Source organism: Neomonachus schauinslandi, chromosome 7, assembly GCF_002201575.2.
Source record: "Neomonachus schauinslandi chromosome 7, ASM220157v2, whole genome shotgun sequence".
Classification (NCBI taxonomy): domain Eukaryota; kingdom Metazoa; phylum Chordata; class Mammalia; order Carnivora; family Phocidae; genus Neomonachus; species Neomonachus schauinslandi.
Window position 1 is genome coordinate 33,487,009 of NC_058409.1, and position 20,456 is coordinate 33,507,464.

Sequence of the window (20,456 nt, forward strand, 5' to 3'; positions counted from 1 at the left end):
CTGATTTCTACAGAAGTGTTCTTGAGTCTGATAGTTTCCCTCCTTTTGTAACAGAAAGAAAGAAATCTTAGTTTAAAATTTAGCTTAAAAATATTAGGTATGAAATCTGATGTCAAAAACCTCCCTGCCTTTAAGTTCCATGTGATTCTTTATGCCAAAAATAAAGCTGTAATTTGGAATGATTACAATACACCCTAAAATGAAGTTAAAACATTGAGGATTTATCTGTACTCAACTGCCAGCATTGAGAAAGGCCACCTTAAAATAAATCTAGAGAATTACTTGGTATGGGGGGCAACAGCATCAAAATGTACCATTTCTGATACTAAGGTACATTTATGGAGAGAATCAGGCTCTGAGAAGAGCTGACTTGTTCTGCAACGTTAGAAAGGGAATGTTCTAAAGATTATGGTAAAAAAAATACTAACAAAATGAAACACTTGACCCCTCTCTCTTGTTCTTCAATACAGTTGATCCTTGAAAAACGTGGGAGTTAGGGGCGCCAAACCCCATGCAGTCAAAAATCTCCATATAACTGATTCTCCAGAAAGGTCACTGGTGGCCTACTGTTGACCAGAAGCCTTACCAAGAATACACCAGTTGATTTACACATATTTTGTACATTCTGTTTGTTTTATACTGCATTCCTACAATAAAGGAACCAGAGAAAAGATTTCATTAGGAAAATCCTAAGGAAGAGAAAATACATTTAAAAAATCCATTTTAAGTGGACCCGCACAATTCAAACCTGCATTTATTTGTTCAAGGGTCCACTCTATTATGCTCTGCCAAACAATTCTGGCACAGACACATACCTACTCCAACTAAAGGTTTTATATATACAGGAATAATTAAAGACAAAAAATGAGGCTTTCACATTAAAACCACACAAGAAAACCTCTATGTATTTAGATTTTTAAAAAGCCTTTCAGTTTTTTATAATTAAAATTATGTTACGTATATCGTACATGCTACCTAGTAACTGATACATTCCTAATATGGAGAAGTGGACAGAGGTTAATCTGGCCCTGTTCCAAAGTGTTCTTAATAATGTAAGGATCTCAAATAACCTCTATAGGATAGAGACTAGCACGAAGTAGCTCTTAACAAATGCTGGTTTCCCCACTATTCTCATATCTTAGGTTGACATCTTATAAAACCATACAATGTATCTTTTTTTTTTTAAATAGTGTTTTGAGAAACTGCAGCTCCGTCTCAACTGTATGCTTACATTTAAAGTAAATCTGATTGGAAAGGGCAGTGATGGTATTGTGGTAACAGAAACTGCGATGTCTCCAGCTGCCCTGGTTGTCTTCTAGTGAGGGAGGGCACTGTAGTTATTAGAGAGTTGTAAGAGAGAGGAGGAATTTCATATAAAGAAAATAAAATATATTTAAGTGGTCAGACAGCAGCAAATAGAAACTCGGTAAAATCAGGGCAGAAATAAAGAGAACAAAACAATTATCCCTGTGGCCCTTTCTGAAAATGAATTACATGAATGTGCCATTCATCTCTGTGGCTTCTGTAACACCTACAAGAAGATGGGCTGCTATCACTTTCTTTAAATCAGTGCTTAATGTGTTGGCCCTTTGCAGTCAAGTTTAAGCAACCTAGTCACACTTAGAAAACACTGGGTTCAGTGACTGGTGCGTCATGACTGTCTTCAACACGGCGCACTTCATCTGTCTGTGAAATTGGGGAATGAGACTCTTCATAGTCAGACCCAGCAATCTATTTAATAGTTGAAAACAGGTGCACACATAGTGCGTGCTAGACAGCACCAGCACCCGTCTCTGTTCTGCTGGAAGAACCACACGCTTGCTCTTCTCCCTCCCACATCACGATGTGTTCTCTGGATTACCTCTAGGGTCGTTCCGCTGGTCTCCCTAGACAAGAGGAGTCTTTCTCAAGTACAAATCTGATGATGTCTCTGCCTGCCCGCCCGCCCTCCTTTCTTCCTAACTTCTCCTCCTTAGCTTTTCTAGATTTCAGATTCAATGTTGCTTCTGCCCAGGGAGCTTTCCAGGACAGAATGAGGCGCCCCTCCTTGTGCTCCTGGGGCTCCGGCCCCTTCTGCAGCACGCCAGGCCGTTCTGCGACAGACTCCGCAACCTTGGTAGACCGTACACTCCTTCACTGCAGACAGTCAGACTCAGTGCCTGTCTCTGGCCTGCCTCCTTGGTGGCTTCTGGAGAAGGAAAGTGCTACTATCCCAAGTACGAAGCGTGTGGGTTCCTCCAGAGCCACCGCTACCTTCATGGACCTCGTGTCCTCAACTACAGCAGAATTCCAAACTTCTTTCATAGCGAAGTTTTTTAAATGATGAGATCAATGTTAATTATACAACTTGTTATAGAAACAGGGATATGAAACTCAAAATTCAGGCTTCTTCTTTACTTGGAAAGCAAAACCAAACCCATCCCAGTACCTCCTTGAGGAGTTACTTCCCCGGGCAGATTTATCGTCCATCTGCATCTCTCCAGCTATAGAGCCAAGTAAAAGGTGAATGAGAGGAAAATGGACAGGTAAATACATCTGACAGGGAAGCATTTTTAACTCTAGGGAAGAGTTTGGAGGCTGCAGAAAGGGAGGAGAAAAAGTTACGAGTAATGTTGCTTCAAAGTCACTGTTACCTAGTTGACTTTCTTGGTATATAGTCTGGCTATAATGAAGGCTGTATGTACCGTAAGAGCTGGTGAAAAAACTTAAGCAGAATATGAAATATTCATTAAAAAACTTTAGTTTATAAGGCAGTCATATAAAATTATGTTAGGCACATATATTGTAATGACTAAATTAATACTTTTGCTTACTTTTATTTTAAAAAGGAAAATAATGCATTTTTATATGCATGCAGAGACCATTTCTTTCAGGCATTTACATTACCTTCCAGGTTCATTCCAGCTTGAAGACATTTTCGATAGCGGCATGCTGGACAGTTTTTCCTTCGAATCTTATCAATGATACAATCATTTCTTCCAGCACAAAGATAATTGTGCTGTCCTAGATGGAAAACAAAGGCACTGTCAAAATTTCCCAGGTTTTAAAGGATATTTTTATGGGGAGACTTGCTGTGTTTCTCTTGTGGCTTGAACACAGCCTAGGACCACAGGCACCAATTAAGGTACAGCGCACTTGCTAACATGGCCTTTACAGAGCTGTGAGCTCAGCTTAAAAAAGTCTCTTACTCTGTTCAACAAATAACTGTAGTTCATGAAAGTCACTGCAGTATATACATAGAGAAAAGGGCACCAATGCTCAGTGTAGCATCTGGTACATTTTCCCAAACTGAACACCTCCCTGACGGAGAAGCAGAACACGTGGCCACCCACCGTCCTCTTGCCTCTTCCCAGGCACCGCCCTCCAAGGCCACCTCGTTTGAGATACAAGCAGAAACTTTTTCAAGCTGACTTCTCACTTAATGCTAAGGAGGGTTAAACAGAGAGGAAACTGCTTCCCAAATACTCTGAGTCCCACATGGGCAATGACTCTCATTCAGCATTAGGCCACCGCCTGCAGAATCCAGGGTGCTTCCCCTTCAGCTCTAAGTGACCGGTGGCACACACTTCATCTTGAATGGGAAGGCTGCCAGCAACTAGTTAGGGAAAGCACACCGCTGGCCAACTAACTAGTACGTGGATCTGCTGCGAATATTTGAATTGACCACTGACCCCAAATATTTACAATTGTTGCTGTCTGAAATCTTCTGGCACCTAGGATTTAAGACTGTGCTAAGAGGCAGAAGTGCAGTTTTCACCTGGCAAAAAAATTTAACAGGAGAAGACCAAAAGTCTCTGTACCCTTACCCACTGCAAAATGCACATTCTTGTACTTTTCTTTTAATCTGGTTATTGAATGTTGAAGGAAATTGAGGATCTGGCCTGCCAAAAACTCTGAAAGGACCCTCCCGCACAAGACCCATGCAGCTACACGAGCCCTGGGCAACTCAGAGTCCGTGAACCTCACACTAGAGGGGATGGTATTCACAGGACTACAGAACATTTCTCTTCTCAAAAGAAACCACCTTGAGAGAAAAGAGAAAAATCATTATCAAGTCACTAGGTTAAATATACCTCGTTCTGATTTCTGCGTAAGGATCCTTCCTTCGTGAGACAGTCTAAGACTTGGATGGAAACATACTCTGTTCACGTCCCTAGGATAAATCACCATGCTATTAAGCATGTATTTTGGGGACATGGTTAACTGTATCAGGTTCCAGTCTGTGTGAGGAGTAGGCCACTGAGGTGACTAGTGGCCTACAGTTGAGCTTTGTTCCAGAGCTGCCCTCCAAGGCCAAATGTCTGTACCAGCTGTTTCCATTCCTTTCTGTGTCATGCATGTTTCGTGGCTTCTCTGGGTGACAGGAAATGGAAGCACTAATCCAGCCATCCTAACCTCTTTAAAGCAAAAGTAGGAACAATGGATGCGTCCATAGTTGGAGCAGTTAAAATATAAAGCAGTTCTACCCTGTAAGCATCCCCCAACATCACTGTCCTACAGAATCTGAGCTACTGGATCAGGGGGACACTGATGAATAATTTAAATAAGTTAAAATTAGTCCTTTCTGGCTATTCCTGTGAAGCTGGGCAAGTGTGTTTGTGTCTTATCTATAAAAGGAGGAGTTTCAACTAGTGGGCAGTATTTTACAAGACATGCGTCACTCATAGTCACTCATTGACTCCTGGTCAATCCTTCTGATAAGACAGTGAATCATCTTAGTTTGGAGTTCCTGTGTCTTCTACCACTTTGTAAATTCCTCTTCTACCTAATAGGAGATGTGAGGAGAAAAGACTTCAAGACAGCTGGAATTTTTTTTAACATTGTTTTGTTTGTATTGTATTTATTTTTATGGTTACTACCTATTTTTAGCAAGTGATTCTGGTTTCCATTTATGGTTGGTCTGGTAGCCAGCCTCCAAGATGGCCCCCAATGGTCTCTGCCTCCTTGTATTCACACTCCTGTGTAGTCCCTTCCCACACTACAACAGAATTGGTCTGTGTGACCAATAAAATATGGCAGGAGTCACAGTATGTCACATCTGAGATTAAGTCATAAGGACATGACTGCTTCCACAGTCCGCTCTCTCCTGTGGATCATTTGTTCTGGGGGAGGCCAGCCGCTAGAGCAGCCCTAGCTTGAGTCCCACACAGCGAGGAACTGAGGCTTCCTGCCAAGCAGTATGACAGGTTTGGAAGTGGATCCTCCGGCCTCAGGCCGGATGACTGCATCCCCAGCCTACAGTCTGAATATGATTCGTGAGGGGCCCAGGACTGCCCTGCTACCCACCTCCTTCCAAATTCTGGACTCAGAAACTGCAGGACACAATCAGTGCCTGCTCTTTTAAGCCACTAATTTTTGGCCTCATTTGTTACACAGCAGTAGATAACTAACACAGTAGGGACAGTAAAGTAGTTGTTTTTAAGCTTAAAAAAAAACAGTGGGCCAAGAAAAAGGGCATGTTCTGGGGTTTGTGCACTTGGTTTGCCCTATTTGAAACATCCACATCTTAAATGTGAACTCTGTGAGCTTGAGCGTCTTTCTTTACCTGCTTTCAAAAACTGTGTGGTGTGGTAGAACATGCACTCATGAGCACCAGAAAGGCCCTGATATGAACTGCACCTCTGTTTCCCAGCTGTGTGATCTCAGTAATGTTTATTACATTTTCTGAGCCCCTATTTCCCCATCTGCAAAACTGGAACATTCGCACCTAGCTTGCTGGGCTTCTGCAAGGGTTGAAGGCAGTTATGTAGAAGGCTCTTACAAACAGCACCTACACATTGTGAGCACTCAGCAAATGCTTGCTGGTAAATAACTCCCTTGGGACTGCTTTCATCTCTGTATCTAACTCGCAGACGAGAAAACTTTGGTCATCTACTCTGAGGGTCAGTGGGATCCCAGCGCTGCCACTTCCACACTCAGCCTCAGTTTCCTGGATGATCAAATGGGATTACTACAGACTCTAAGAGCTCACAGAACCCTTAATTCAGCGGTGACAAACCTAAAACGTAGTACTGGATTCATGGTACACTGAGGGTACTGGATGCTTATCGCCATTAGGACCCACCAACAAAGCTTACACATACTTCTGTGCAAAGGGGACGTAAGTCAAAGGGACTCCGTGGTGGGGGGGGAGGGCATCACTGAACTAGCATACATGGAAAGAAGTGAAGCTACCCAAAGTTTTCTTCTGTATGCAGAAAAGCGACTCCCAGAATACTGAGTTAAAAACCTCAAAATAGCCATTCAACCCAGATCAAGGATTTAGATAATAAATAAATAAAACTTGTGCAAATTTCTTAAAAACAGTAGAATGTTTGGGTATTTATATTATGCCAATCTGAGGGCGGGGGTAACTGCTATTTCCAGCAGGTGCTGAAAATGGAGTGCCAAGTGTAATGCAGACCTTACGAACTGCATCTCTGTAATTATCTAAGAAAGTGCTCCAAAATATGTATCTGGGCTTTAAAACATTTCCATCATGTCTAGAAAGGAAAAGTAAAACTGCTATGAGTTAGGTTATCAAAAGATTACAGAATTTTAGAGCTGGAAAGGTCCGTTGAGAAAATGAAAATCCAAATAGGATTTACTTAACAGTCCACAGTTAAACGTTTTCCTACTAATTATGTAATCGAGCCATCAGACTTAAACACTACATAAACATTTTGAAATGGTATGGCTAATAGTCTATGAAATTTGTACCTAAAAGCAAGTATAAGAATTTAATTCTAAAGCAGGGGTTAAGCCCAGAGGGCATGGGGCCTGCAGTGGTATTTTACTGGGGAGGTATGTTTAGCATTTGTTTGTTTGTTTACACTTTTTTAAAGTTAGGCACTGGATGCTTTTAGGTAAGCTTGCTCTCTCCAACATCACTGCATGCCTTCCTTGCCCCAAATGTCTTCTCTTTGCCAGAATGACACACACTTGGTCCCTGTAGGCATTTGAATTTATAGCCCTGTTTTAAAGGATTTTTCATTCTCCTCCATTTTAACTAAAATAGTTTTTGAACCATTCTTTCTTCTAAGGTTCCATGGTCTCATTCTGAATTTCACTTTCAGAAATCAATTTATTAATGTTACTGTAATATTACTACTGCTGTCACTGTATTTATATCATGGAAATAACTCATGAGTTAGTGAAGTGCTGAAGTAGGTAAAGTGAGGACAAGAACAGGCTTCACTCTCTTGGGTCTGTGGTGGGTTCTGTACCAGGAGGGCTGGGCGTTCCATGTGACCCCTCCATAGGACCCGGCAGCTGCTGACCTGGGCAAAGCCTGTATCCCTGTGCTCTGTGTGGGGTAACAGGAGTAATTTTATAGTTGGCTCATGTTACAAACTAATCCAAACAAAAGAAAATGACTCCTCTGACTCTTAAGGATATGCAAACAGTACTCTAGGCAAATAATAATAATAATGGATAATTACACTTCTTTAAAAATTAATATAATCAGAGCTTTAGGTAATGCATTCAGGCCACACTACTTTCAACCTGCTTTACAAGTTACTAAAGTACATGATTTTTTCCCAAGATGATTCACTGGTAACATGAAATAAATAATTTGAGTAATTTCCAAAAATAATGGAATGAATTTCTCTCTCTTGAAGGAGTTGATGTTATTGCCCTTGTCAGTAGGCTGAATCCATAACAAGGGTAAAGTTCATAATATAATATTCATATAGTGAAATCAGCTCCTCTGAAATACCTCTTTCTTGACCACCTCAGGCAGTTTATCACTTGCTTCTCAGTATTTTTTTTTTTAAGATTTTATTTATTTATTTGAGAGAGAGAATGAGAGAGAGCACATGAGAGGGGGGAGGGTCAGAGGGAGAAGCAGACTCTCCGCCGAGCAGGGAGCCCGATGCGGGACTCGATCCAGGGACTCCAGGATCATGACCTGAGCTGAAGGCAGTCGCTTAACCAACTGAGCCACCCAGGCACCCCTGCTTCTCAGTATTTTAACCTCCGTACCTGGAAACTGTTACCTCATCCTTCACTTCAAGTAGACTGTGACCACCCAGAGGACAGGGACCAGCTCTTACGCTGAATTAAGATGCCTGGCTCAATAGGAAAAAAAAAAAAATCCCATCCAGAGACTTTCCCCTTCATAAGTTCTTACTGTCCCTCATTTCTGTCACACTGGAATAGTTGGTGGTTTCAGAACCAACTACCTGCTGCGAGTTAAAGCCCACAATTCTCGTACAATGAACATGATGTTACCACCCGAACCTAACACCGCCATTCCACACGCCATTCCATACCCCTTTCTTATAGTTACGTTCTGTTCTCTGACCAAACTCCTGCCCCTGAATTTATACTTTTCTATTTTATTCTAGTTCTGCTTGTGTTGCTTTTTAAAATCTCTTTCCCACTGGAAGGCCTAAGAGGCCACCTCCCCACCCCACCAGCATCTTCCTGACGTCCAGCCTGAATGGGGTTTACATAATAACAGAAACTTCAAAATCTACCTTGGGAGACAAGAACCCAATAGAGGAAAAATAAAACTCTTCAAAATACACACTACCTTCCACTGCTCTTTTGAAGAATACTTTGCAGCTCCCGCAAGTCAAGACCCCGTAATGACAGCCCGAGGCTTCGTCAGAGCACACAAGGCAGAGTTTGGGAGGTGGTCCCGTTGCCGCAGAGGAGCTGGATGGAGGAGAGCTGACATCTGGTCTCATCCCAGGGCTAAAGAAGGAAGAGGGCAGGGTTATGATGTAACTGTCATGAGTGTCAAAGAAGTATCAAAATCCACTTCTCTTACCTTCTCACTCCCCAGCGAGCATGTTTCACACTGAACTCTGGCTTCACGGACTAGTAGGCATTCCAACTACCCACCTAAATATATTCAAAGAATGTTTGGATTCTTCTTTCAGACAAAATTAAGAGTGAAGTCATTTCTTTTTAGGTATTCCCTCAGAAGAATGGTGAAAACGAGATCCACTTAGAAACTGTAATTGTTAGTTGCTGAGGGCTTGTTTATATTCATCGTCCCCTTTATGAAGGTGTCCTGTGCGTACGGCGTCACTCACCGTTTCTAAGTGTGCAGCTGATGAGTCTGGCTTGCCGGATAGCCTGCATCTCCCACCGGGATCAAGACACAGTATGCATCCGTCACTTCGAAAAGATGCCTCCTAGCCCTTTAATTGCTTAGGATGTCAATTTAATTTTTTATTTTTAAGATCTTGTACAGGCATCTTTCTAAATTCATTCACGTCTCAGGACAGCTCTGCCTACGTCCTGCCCAGGAACTATAGCTTTTTACAGTACGTGAGCCTGGGCCGACATGTCATTCCCGGGGTCGTCTGGGCGGACCCTGCGGCTTAGGGGGGATGCAGAAGCCAGACTGTCTCTCAGCCCCGCGGCTGGCTCACGGTGAGAGCGGAAAGAGCGTGGGGCTTCCGCAGGGGGACCCTTGTTCTGCCCTCCCCACTCAGGAAGGGACGGCCTCAAGAAAAGGGAGGAAAGGGGGAATCTGCTGCTCCGCCCAGCTCCCGTTTTTCCTTTTGCGGACTTCTCACCCTGCTGAGTGCTGTTCTGGTGTTTGAAGATCCTCTATTCCTCATTTGTTTTGGAGATCTACAAGCCCAAAAGCTCCTCTCAATTCTATCCGCAAATGAAGCTGCTGCCCCCCGCCGATCCTCTGTCTGTGGAAGAGGCTTCTGTCAAATGGACAGTGTCCCCCCCCCCCCCCCCCGGGGTTCCATGATGTTCTGTGCACACTCTCAGGAACTTCTGGAGACTTCTCTCTCAGAAGGTATCGATTCTCTGCTGGGTTTGGGAGAGTGGACGGAGCACATGCTGACAGCCTACAACGGGAGAGAGCCACCTGAAGTGACTCTGCTGTAGGTCTGGCGTGAGGTGCCCTGGATGGACGGAAGCTTGTGACTAATGCAGAGCTGCCGCTCTGGGCCGGAGTGTGACAGGGAAGTAGGAGGGCCTTTGAGTGAGTGAGCAGAGCGATGTGTCAAGGAAGCAAAAACTTCTTTGGCTTAAATCCTAAAGACGCTCCTATTCCTGCTCAGCCCATCTCTGTCATCTGACAGCTATTTTTAGAGACCAACCAGTTGTTTATGGAAAATGAGTAGTAACATTTAAAGATTTGAAAGGTTGCTTCTGTAATTTTTCCTCAACCAATTATATGTGTTGACATACATTACAAACACATACGTGTATGTATTTTTTTTTTTCAAATAGTGCTTTGTAGTAGAGTCGTAGCTCAGTGACGCTGCAGGCTCTGTTCCAGACCACAGACAGCAGGGAGGGGGGTATTGCAAGAAAGCAAGTCAAATAACTTTCTTGGTTTCCTAGTGCATGTAAAAGTTAGATTTATATTATTTTGTAGTCTATTAAGGTGTGCAAGAGCTTTATGTCTACAAAAACAAGGTATAGGGACACCTGGCTGGCTCAGTCGGTTAAGCGACTGCCTTCGGCTCAGGTCATGATCCCAGGATCCTGGGATCGAGCCCCGCATCGGGCTCCCTGCTCAGTGGGGAGCCTGCTTCTCCTTCTGCCTGCCGCTCCCCCTGCTTGTGCGCAGTCTCTCTAACAAATAAATAAAATCTTTAAAAAAAAAAAAACCCAAAACAAAGTAATACCTTAATTTAAAAATACTTCATTGCTAAAAAATGCTAACCATCATCTGAGTTTTCAGAGAGTCACCATCACAGATCACTATAACAACTATAGTAAAGAAAAAATCTGAAATAGAGAATTACCATAATGTGATAGAGATACAAATGAACAATTGCTGTGGGAAAAATGGCACAGAAAGGCTTGCTTGACTTCGTATTTTTTACAAACTGAAGCTCTGTGCCAACCCTAAGTGCATAAAGCAGAGTGCCCTGCACCGAGGTGTGCCTGTCCTCTAGCTGTAAAAGGCTTCATGAGTACAACCTCGTCGAGCCTCTCAGCAGCCCTATGGAAGGGGGGCGTCACCCCGAGATGAGGCCGCACGAGAGGAGGAGGGTGATCAGGGGGCCTGTTTGTAGTCAAACCAACATGCTTCAGGTCCCTGCCCTACCACTGAAAGGCCTGTGTGACCCTGGGCTGGTGGCTACTGCGTTGAGCCTCAGTTTCCACAAGCGGACCGGGAAGGAGGACATCACCTATGTGTGCGTGCGTGCGCGCGTGCTCCGGGAAAACAGGAGAATACACACATCTAGCACATTGTTCCTGCATCGAGCAAGCACTCCGTAGATGTTCCTTCTTGGAGATTTTAGGAAAAAGCATTATGTAAGTATTATATAAGTGCAAAGTAGGATAGAGCCTAAAACCCAGGACAGTATTCCCAGATTCTATCATAAATTAGAGCATACGCTGAACCACGAGCGACCGGCGGCAACAGGGAAAGGGCAAATGACATGAGCAAATGCACCAATGCAAGTGTAGCTAGGGATCTGTAACTCCAGTCCGCCTCCTGACCTCCCCTCTGTCCTTCCACGCTACCTCACGTCGGCACAGAGTGTGTGTATAACTGCCAAGAGTACCACAGACAGCAGTGGAAGCAGTCCGTTTTTGTCACACACAAATGAAGACACATGGCCCATGATGAACACCACTGGGAAACGCGGATGAGGACAACACGGTATGCAGCTCCAAGGGTGACCCTATGATACCGCTGAAGGACTCCAGTCCAACCGAAGGGCCAGCACGACAAGCAAACCACATGGAATCGCCATCTTTTAAGAGGGACACATGGCAAATACAGGACAGGAAGAAAGAGCGAGCACATAAGACTCCGAGTGTGTCTCACACCCCTTTGAATAGAAAAGCTACCATGTCCTGGGTCTTTGATCAGCATGTGCCAACAGCTATGCCAAATGTTCTGAAGATGCTAAGAGCTTCTCTTATGAACTGACTTTATCCACAGTGCTTTCTTTTAAGTGAAAACTCCTAGGAACAAAATGCCTTGTTCCAAATGCATACTTGAACGCTGTTGCCCATTTACAGTGGAGAGTGTGCTCAACACCAGCTTGTTCCTGAGGCCATGGGGTTTACATTAGAGTTGGGAGAGGAAAAACAACAACAACAACACATGCAAAGCTGGGTTTTTCTCTTCAGTTCTCCTGCAAGAGAAACAAGTGATGAGAGGAGGCTCATGGATGGATTGTGAGAACTAATCACAACTTGAGGAGCATGAAAAATGTGCGGGTAAATTACATCCTTTCATTTAGCCCACATTCACGACACATGAATAGCAGGCACTGGGACGATACGGAAGTCATATCACATATGTAAGTCACACTGTGGGTGAAATGCGTCACTGAAATAATGAACCTTGAAACTTGGTGAATATTTTTTATCTGCCTCCTGTAACATGGGACTGCCTGGAGGACTTCAGGGAAAAGAAGTGCTATCAACACCCTTCCCTATGAGCCAGGGGAGGGTTAATGGTCCTCCAGGAGCTTAGAAGTTCAGATAATTGTAGATATTCTTTGTGATTCTACCTCAAAATACGACACTGTGGTTTTTTAAAGGTTAGTGCTGCAATGTGCAATGTGAAACCCTATCAGCGAACTTTTTCTGATGCTGTTACATTAACATCCACTGGTCTGTCTTGCACTTTGAATGGATCTTTTACCCATGCATGATTTCATACTGTCATGCATTAGTCATTTGGAAAATATTGTTTCACTGAGTTAGGCAGATTTTCCAAAGATTGACACAGTTCATTAAACAATATAAGAGTCACATCTGTCAAGCTCACAGTGGCAGACAGAAGTCTTAAAAAGTTCTAAATTTTGTTTGAAAGCTCAAATTTTTATAGACCAGCAACAAATACTGTCAGTTGTCTTCTGTGAAGCGATAACCTCACTTCAATCTTTTTTGAGAAAACCTTTGCCAAGCACCCAAGGCTAAACACCAGAGTTTACTCACGGTAGGTCATGAAAAAGGTGGCTCTTCACCACACAACATAAACAATCTTACACCTACTCCTCTCTTTGACACAAGCCTAAGTGCTGTGTGCAGCCTAAGTGCATAATCAGCTTTATGCATCTTCCCATTTTGTCACACAGATGGATAGTAAAGGGACATTGTCAAAAGCGGAGGTTTAAGAAAATCAGTAATATTTTGCGTCCTCCAGGATATTCTTGAACTGTGCGCGCACAGCAGTGAAGACAATGACTACTGTACCCGCAGATGCCTGCAGTGTTACTCATCATTGCTCTTGGACCATCATTGCAAATGTCAACACAGTGAAAAAGGCAAACAGAGACTGTGTATGATCTTGGGGACTCCCAGGGGTCTGTGTACTACACAGAGAGAACTGCTGTTACAGAGAATAGTCGGGACTCTAAGGCAGGCGAGAATTCATAACCTAACTGCAATGTAGTAGCTCGGTGACCTTTTAATCTCTCTCAATCTCAATTGCCCTATTTCTAAATGGGGACTATAATGTGCCTGGCAGAATGATCCAGTATTGCTTACTCAGTTAGAGGCTTTCTCCCCCCAAAGACAACGGAACAGGGATGATAAACATTACAAACCCAAATGGTGGTGTTGGTTTAGCCTTCAAGTTAAATGAATTAAATCAACATTTTTTATTTGGAGGAAAAAAAAGGCAAAAAACAGTATGACCTCAGAAAATGAATATTAATTACCATGGGGAGAAAATCCTGAAAATAAAGCTACTACAACTGGATTTTTACCAACTACACATGGAACAGGTGTCTTCTCATAGGCTTACCAGTTTTTGTCCAAGTACTATAAACCAGTGGTTCTCATTTGGGAGCAGTTTTGACCCCCCCCCGGGGGGGGGCACTTGGCAATGGGTGGAGACATTTTTTATTGTCACAACTGGGGAAATGCTACTGATATCTAGTGAGAAAAGATCGGAGTGCTGCTCAGCATCCCACAATGCACAGGACAATCCTCCACAACAAAGAATTACCCAGCTTCAAATGTCAATAATGCTGAGGTTAAGAGCCCTGTGCCATAAATTCAACAAGGACCAGAAACATATTTTAAAACCTCTTAACTATGGTTAAGTAGAGCAAGCACCCTACTGAGGCAGCCTTAAATATTCTTTGATTCAAGATAAGTTCAAAGGGAGACTGAAAACAGAGCTGACACCAGGGACTATACAGGTCTAGTGATTAATTTATTTGTCCCTCTAGCACTGGCCCTAAAAGGTGGTTTTTACAAACCGAAGTCACCTGCATTTTTCTTACCTCTTTTCATTAGGAAGAATGTAAATACTCCGCTGCACACACGAGGTGATTACATTTTCTGACTGCCCATTTATCCCTGCATTAGCTAAAGGATTACTGATGTGTTTGATAATAAGCTATGGACTAGTTTTCAAATCAAAGAGAAAAATTGTCTGGTGGAAGGCTTTCACAGTATTTCTGTTAAATGGTTTTAACTAGCATACATTTTGTTGTTTAGTAAGAAACACCGATGATTCTCTTTGCTTTGCCTTTGTTGAGAGAGGGTTCTACTGGTTTTAGCTTCAAGTGCATATTAAGACAGTTTCCCCAAACTATGCATCATTTATGCGCACTCATCTTGGGGAGAAGGTTAGAGCACCAAACACTATAATAAGCCAGGAGCATTTTCAGTAAAGGATGCATGAAGAAGGTAACGCCTTTGTCACACCTTTGAGACACCAATGGCCTGTCACTTAACATCTCTGGGCTTAGCTGTTGACTGAAAAATGAAGGTCTTCCATCAGTAAACTCTAAGAGCTTGCCCATGTTTCCCAGGGTGGGGCTGGAGGTATAGGTAGGGAAGAATACATCTGGGTCTGCAAAAAGCTTCTTCGGTCCTGTGTATTTATTTATATGGTCACCCTTGTCTACGTTTCTTTCTTCAAGTCTGATCTAACATGTTTCATGGAAGAAATGTATTTCTTTGTCTTTGGAAGGATCAGTCCTCAGTCTGGTCACTGTGTTAGGTAACTTGAAACCATAGGCTGCATGTGTTCAGCTCTGTTCCCTGCACCGGCAGACATGAATTTTAACCAGTAACAATGTTGTGGAGTGAGGATGTGTGTTCCTCACTTCTTAAGAGCACACAGGGATAATGATGGCCTGGTACATACAGAATTAGGAATGTGACCTCTTCAAAGAATTCAAGAACAGGTGTGACACAATGGCATGCTTACTACCTTCTCCTCATGTCTATCACACTAGATACCGAAGGTTGAAACTGATGGCTGTGGAGTTGTGTTTTTGAGCTCACATCTCACATGTAATGTTTTTTTCCCTATCTTTTCATGATTTGGTTTTTCTCATATACCAATGTATATATGTAGTTTGACTGGATTTTATTTTTAGGGAGTCAGGTGCCAATCAAGTTGGTTAAGCTACCGTGCTGCTCAGTAGGTAAATTCATTATGGGGTCCAGAGCTGAAGGCCATTGTAATTATAATTATCTGCAATCACCCTGTAAGCTTGAATTTAGGCTGGTCCCAGCATCTGTGGGAGTCATCCTGGGTTTCAGTCATATATGTCCAGTTTGTAAGATTAAGTAGACTTTATCAGCTATGGTCTATTTCGGGTTTGTAGTTTAATTTAGAATTGTGTTAAACTGATGGTTTGTATTTGACTTCATTTTACATTAGTTTGAAGTGAACTGTTTTTGAATTCTGGAATTTTGAACATTTATTGTAATTTGTAATACAGTTGCTGTGAAACACTTGAATAAAGATGTTAAGGAAACCAAACACTGGGGCGCCTGGGTGGCTCAGTCGGTTAAGCGACTGCCTTCGGCTCAGGTCATGATCCTGGAGTCCCGGGATCGAGTCCCGCGTCGGGCTCCCTGCTCGGCCGGGAGTCTGCTTCTCCCTCTGACCCTCCTCCCTCTCGTGCTCTCTGTCTCTCATTCTCTCTCTCGCAAATAAATAAATAAAATCTTTAAAAAAAAAAAAAAAAAGGAAATCAAACACTGCTCATTTCTGACAAAAGGAACTTATTTCTAAGTTTCTATGCTTAGTAACTTGGGCTTAAATGCAGAAATTTTGCCAATTTCAACCCCCTTTCCAGTCTTTTTTATTACTCCCTGTGGCATGGTCATGTACCTTCTTCTTGTCCACTGTGACTGCAGCCATCTCAACACACGCCTTCCCTCTCTTGCCTTAACCACAATGATGGTTTATACTAAAGAGTCCTCCTGACTTTCACCGCTTCTCCTTCCAGTCCTTCCCCACACTGCTAAAACTGCTTTTGTCCCTCACGGGTCTTTTAATAAACTCTCCGGGACTCCTCCACTATATATAGTTCAAGCCCAAAAGGGTCCATATTCTGGCTCTTGTTTCTTTCTCCAATTGTAGGTCTTCCCACCCCTCTACACAAACCATTTGGTTTATCACTTAGGGATCCTGGATTCTATAAATATTTATGAAGTGACTACTATGTGCTACATGTTTCCTGGGAGTATTGTTCTAAGAACTGTTCCCCAAGCCTGGAGTGTCCACCATGGCTTTTCAGTTCCATGACAACCTCTAGACTCCCTTAAACACCGGCATGTAGCACTTTACATAGCTGATCCTGGGATACCTTTTGATAGAGGTTTCTATCAATAACTCCTCTTAGGTAAGGGCCATGGCTTAGGCCTGTTTATATTACCATCATCTTGTACAGTGTCCAGTAGATGTTATTGTATTTAGTTTATTTATACATCTTTATCTGTTCTGCAAAAGAATGTAAGGCAGCTAACATGGTAGATGTTTGAGATTCTAGCCAGAATATAGGTTATCACCTAACTACTACTAGGAGCTACTGTGGAAGCTCTTTCTTTATAGACACTATCCCCTTTAATCTGTTCCACAAACCTATGAGGTGAGTTCTGTTTTTGAGATTTAGAGAAGGTGGCTTGCCTAAGGTGACATAGTAACTAGCAAAGCCAGGATTCAAACCCAGGTCCATCGGCCAACAAAAACAGTGTTCTTAACTGATATTCCACCTCTCTCACAAAGATAAAGTGGCAAAACTAAGAAGCTGAGGTAGATCTAGGTCTTCAAATTGAGGTACGAAGGCCTTCTACTTTGTAGCCTGAGGTCTGACTTCTTTAGTGATACACAACGAAAGGTACCAAATTCCCTTCCAACCAGAATCTTCAAATCAAGATTTTTGCCCAAGTAACCGTTGCCCCAAACAGGTCAAACAGATAAAAACAGCTGCCTTAAAATTGTGCAACAGTCTGTATTGTTGGACTAAATTTTCAAATGACCCACACACTAATGCTCATCTCATTCTGCACAATTAGCACAATTCCTAAATCCCTATAAAAACGTTTGTAAAATCAAACAAATTCAGAGCAGCTGTGTCCTTATTCATATTTTTATATTAGTATAAAGGAAGGAACGAAACCCTCAGAACCAACCCCAACTTGATCTATGGCCACATGCTTCCTCCCTCAGTTCAAAGCCAAGAACTGATTTTTCATTTCTCAGATTTTTATACTAGTGCGAAAATTTCTTGGTTTCTCTATCATGCCAGTCTACCAGATGAGAGGGTTTTTGTTGTTGTTGTTGTTGTTTTGTTGTATGGTGTTTTTGTTTTTCTTTTTGCTGTATACATTTTCCCTCGGGTTTTGGTGATGATGCTCTTACTTCACACCCTGGTTTCTAATATCCACTGAAACAATTTAAAGGAAGAATTCTAAGGATTGAATAAACAGTGAAAAGAACGGGCAACTTGTCCCTCGAAGAGGACCAAAAAAAGAGGTAAGAAAGTCTTTAAAACTATGTAAAAGTTACTTAGTGGACATCTGCAATACAAGCAGGCAGATGAAGAATTTAAGACAAAAGCTTTTTAGGAGGTGAAACAAAACACTCCCGGTCATGGTAATACTCATATTTTAAGCCAGGTGATGGATATTTTAATTCTACATGCCAAGCTCCACAAAGCTAGGTACTTAATAAGTACAGTACCTCAAATAATCATTCCTACTAGTCCATTTTACTGATGACAGTTAAGCCATTTGTTTGCCCAAAGTCACATGAACACAACCTGGATCTGAATTCAGCACTGCCTTATTCCAAAATCTTTGCTCCTTACCTTCGTAACTGTGTTGCCTGGCAGGGACTTGCAGGGTAATATCCATTCAAGCTTGACAGAGTTTTTAAAATCTTGTGTGAGTCACCAAGTAGATAGTCTTGAGGTAAAGTTAAACATTAAAACTAATTTCTGCTTTTTCTCTCTTCTGTCATTAGTATCACAACAGAATAGAAATTGCCTATAATTAAGGGATTTGAGAGGTGGGAGGAAAAGGGGGGGTCCTGGGCTCGCCTCCTTGCACGGACACATAAAAATGTGCACCTCTAAGTGGAACAGCTCTCGCAGAAAGAAGCAAAGACGAGCAGGAAAGATCATACGCAATGAAGGCCGTTAGAGAGCCCGACTGAGATGTGCAGGACGGGCAGAGACACAGTTTGGCCAGGCCCCACATGCCTGCTGGGGAGGCCCACGAGTGCGAGGGAGAGCGCAACCACAGAGGCCCTCACTGAGGAAGGAGGGGTCTGAGCCCCGCATCAGGTGCCACTGCCCAGGTGAATGGCACCAATAATGACAGGCTTTGAAAAGCAATGGGGCTTACAGCCAAGAGAGCCAGAGGGCAGCAAGAAATGGGGACCGCACTCTTAAAGGGCATGCACGCATTCTCACTTGTGTGGGGGCCCAGGGCAGAGGCAGCAGTCTAAAAAGCACCTGGCTGACACGTGAAGGAAGTACATTCACTGACGGTGGGGTGTGTGCCAGAGGGGCAGGGATCACTTGGAGCACTCCCTGGGACATGACCCCGGCGGGCACCATTTTGTACTTGCCACTTCTACCTGGCTGGACTAGCACTGATGGACACCATTTCTATCACTTTCTCTCTATTGTGCTAGCACCATGCCTGGCCCCAGTGTTTCCCTGTGAACTCGCCCCATCCAGCCAACCTGGAGCCCCTCACAAGTGGCTTACCGCCTGACCTCTCCTGCAGGGACCACAGCCCCTGCCAAGCACCCTGCGCTGGGTGCCAGCCCAGCAAGTGGGAACACCTACAAGAGCTGCAGCCAGCTGTGCAGGAGGCCTGGCCTGCCCACCAGCCCGGCCATACTGTTGGTGTCGGGCATTGCAGCCAACTCCTGCAGCCCGCCCCACACGCAGCAGTGAGTCCATATGAATCGGGACCCACCGCAACAGGGGGGTGGACACAGCCCACCCAGGGGTTACTCCTTGGGCACCTGGGTCGGGTGACCAGGGCATTTTAGGTTACTGGACCCCACAGGACACCTTCTGCGCAAAGCCACTCCTTCAAAACTAACCAATGTAATTGATCTACTACTACAGAGAAACAGACAAAATGAGATAGAAGTATGTTGCAAATTAAAGAGTAAGACAGAAACTCAGGAAAAAAAAAATGAAACAGAGATAAGCAACCTACTGGATAAGGAATTCTAAGTAATGCTTATGAAAATGCTAACTGAATTCAGGAGATAAATGGATAAACACAGTGAGAATTCAACAAAGAAATAGAAAAAAAAAATATATATATATATAAAGAACCAGAGCTGAAGAATACAATAATTGAAGTGAAAAATATACTAGAAGGAATCAAAAGCAAATGAGATGATGCACAAGAAGGGATCACTGATCCTGGAAGAAAGGTTAGTAGAAATCACCCAATCGAAACTGCATAGAAAAAAATTTTAAAAACCTGAGCAAAGTTTAAGAAAATCCTCTGGGACAACACCAAGCATACTAACATTTGCATTGTAGGGGTCTTAGAAGGAGAAGAGAGAAAGAGACAAAAACCTATTTGAGGAAATAATGGCTGAAAACTTCCCTAACCTGGTGAAAGAAACATACAAGCCCATCCAAATAAGGTGGACCCAAAGAGACCCACACACATTATAGAGGATCTTCAAAGCAGCAAGAGAAAACTTGTTCCATAAAAGGGAAGAAGATTTTTCAGCAGAAACTTGACAGGCTGGAAGGGAGTGGTACTGAAAACACAATCAAGAATACTCTTTCTACCTGGCAAGATTATCATTCCAAACTGAAGGGGAAATAAAGGAGTTTTCCAGACAAAAACTAAAAACGCTCATCAACACCAAACCGGCCTTACAAAAAATGTTAAAGGGACTTTCTTAAATGAAAAAGAAAAGGCCATAACTAGAAATAAGGAAATTATTAAAAAAAAAAAAAAACACTGGTAAAGGTAAACTTATAGTAAAGGTAGTGGATCAAGCACCTACATAGCTAGTATAAAGGTTAAAAAACAAGAACAGTAAAATCATCTAGATCTATAGTACTTAGTCAAGGGATACACAAAATAATAAGATCTAAAATAGGACATCAAAAACATCAAAGGGGGATAAAAAGGTAGTGCTTTTGAACACACTTGAACTTCAGTGACCATCAACCTAAAGGAGACTGCTATATAGAGGTGCACAAAAAATAAAGAGGCAGGAAATCAGACATGACACTAAAGGAAGTCACCAAATCACAAGGAAAAGAGCAAGAGAAGAA

The 20,456-nt window shown here is 42.9% G+C and overlaps 1 protein-coding gene across 3 annotated transcripts in view; it reads right to left on the reverse strand.

Annotated features, from left to right (window-relative positions):
- NR3C1 (nuclear receptor subfamily 3 group C member 1) overlaps positions 1–20,456 on the reverse strand; it is a 126,912-nt gene that overhangs the window by 19,744 nt on the left and 86,712 nt on the right. For all 3 annotated transcript variants that reach the window (XM_021701997.2, XM_021701995.2, XM_044916743.1), the window contains 2 exons: positions 8,519–8,682; positions 2,887–3,003 (listed from right to left, as the gene is read on the reverse strand). In XM_021701997.2, the coding sequence (XP_021557672.1) occupies positions 2,887–3,003; positions 8,519–8,682 (281 nt within the window). The remainder of the gene's footprint in view (positions 1–2,886; positions 3,004–8,518; positions 8,683–20,456) is intronic.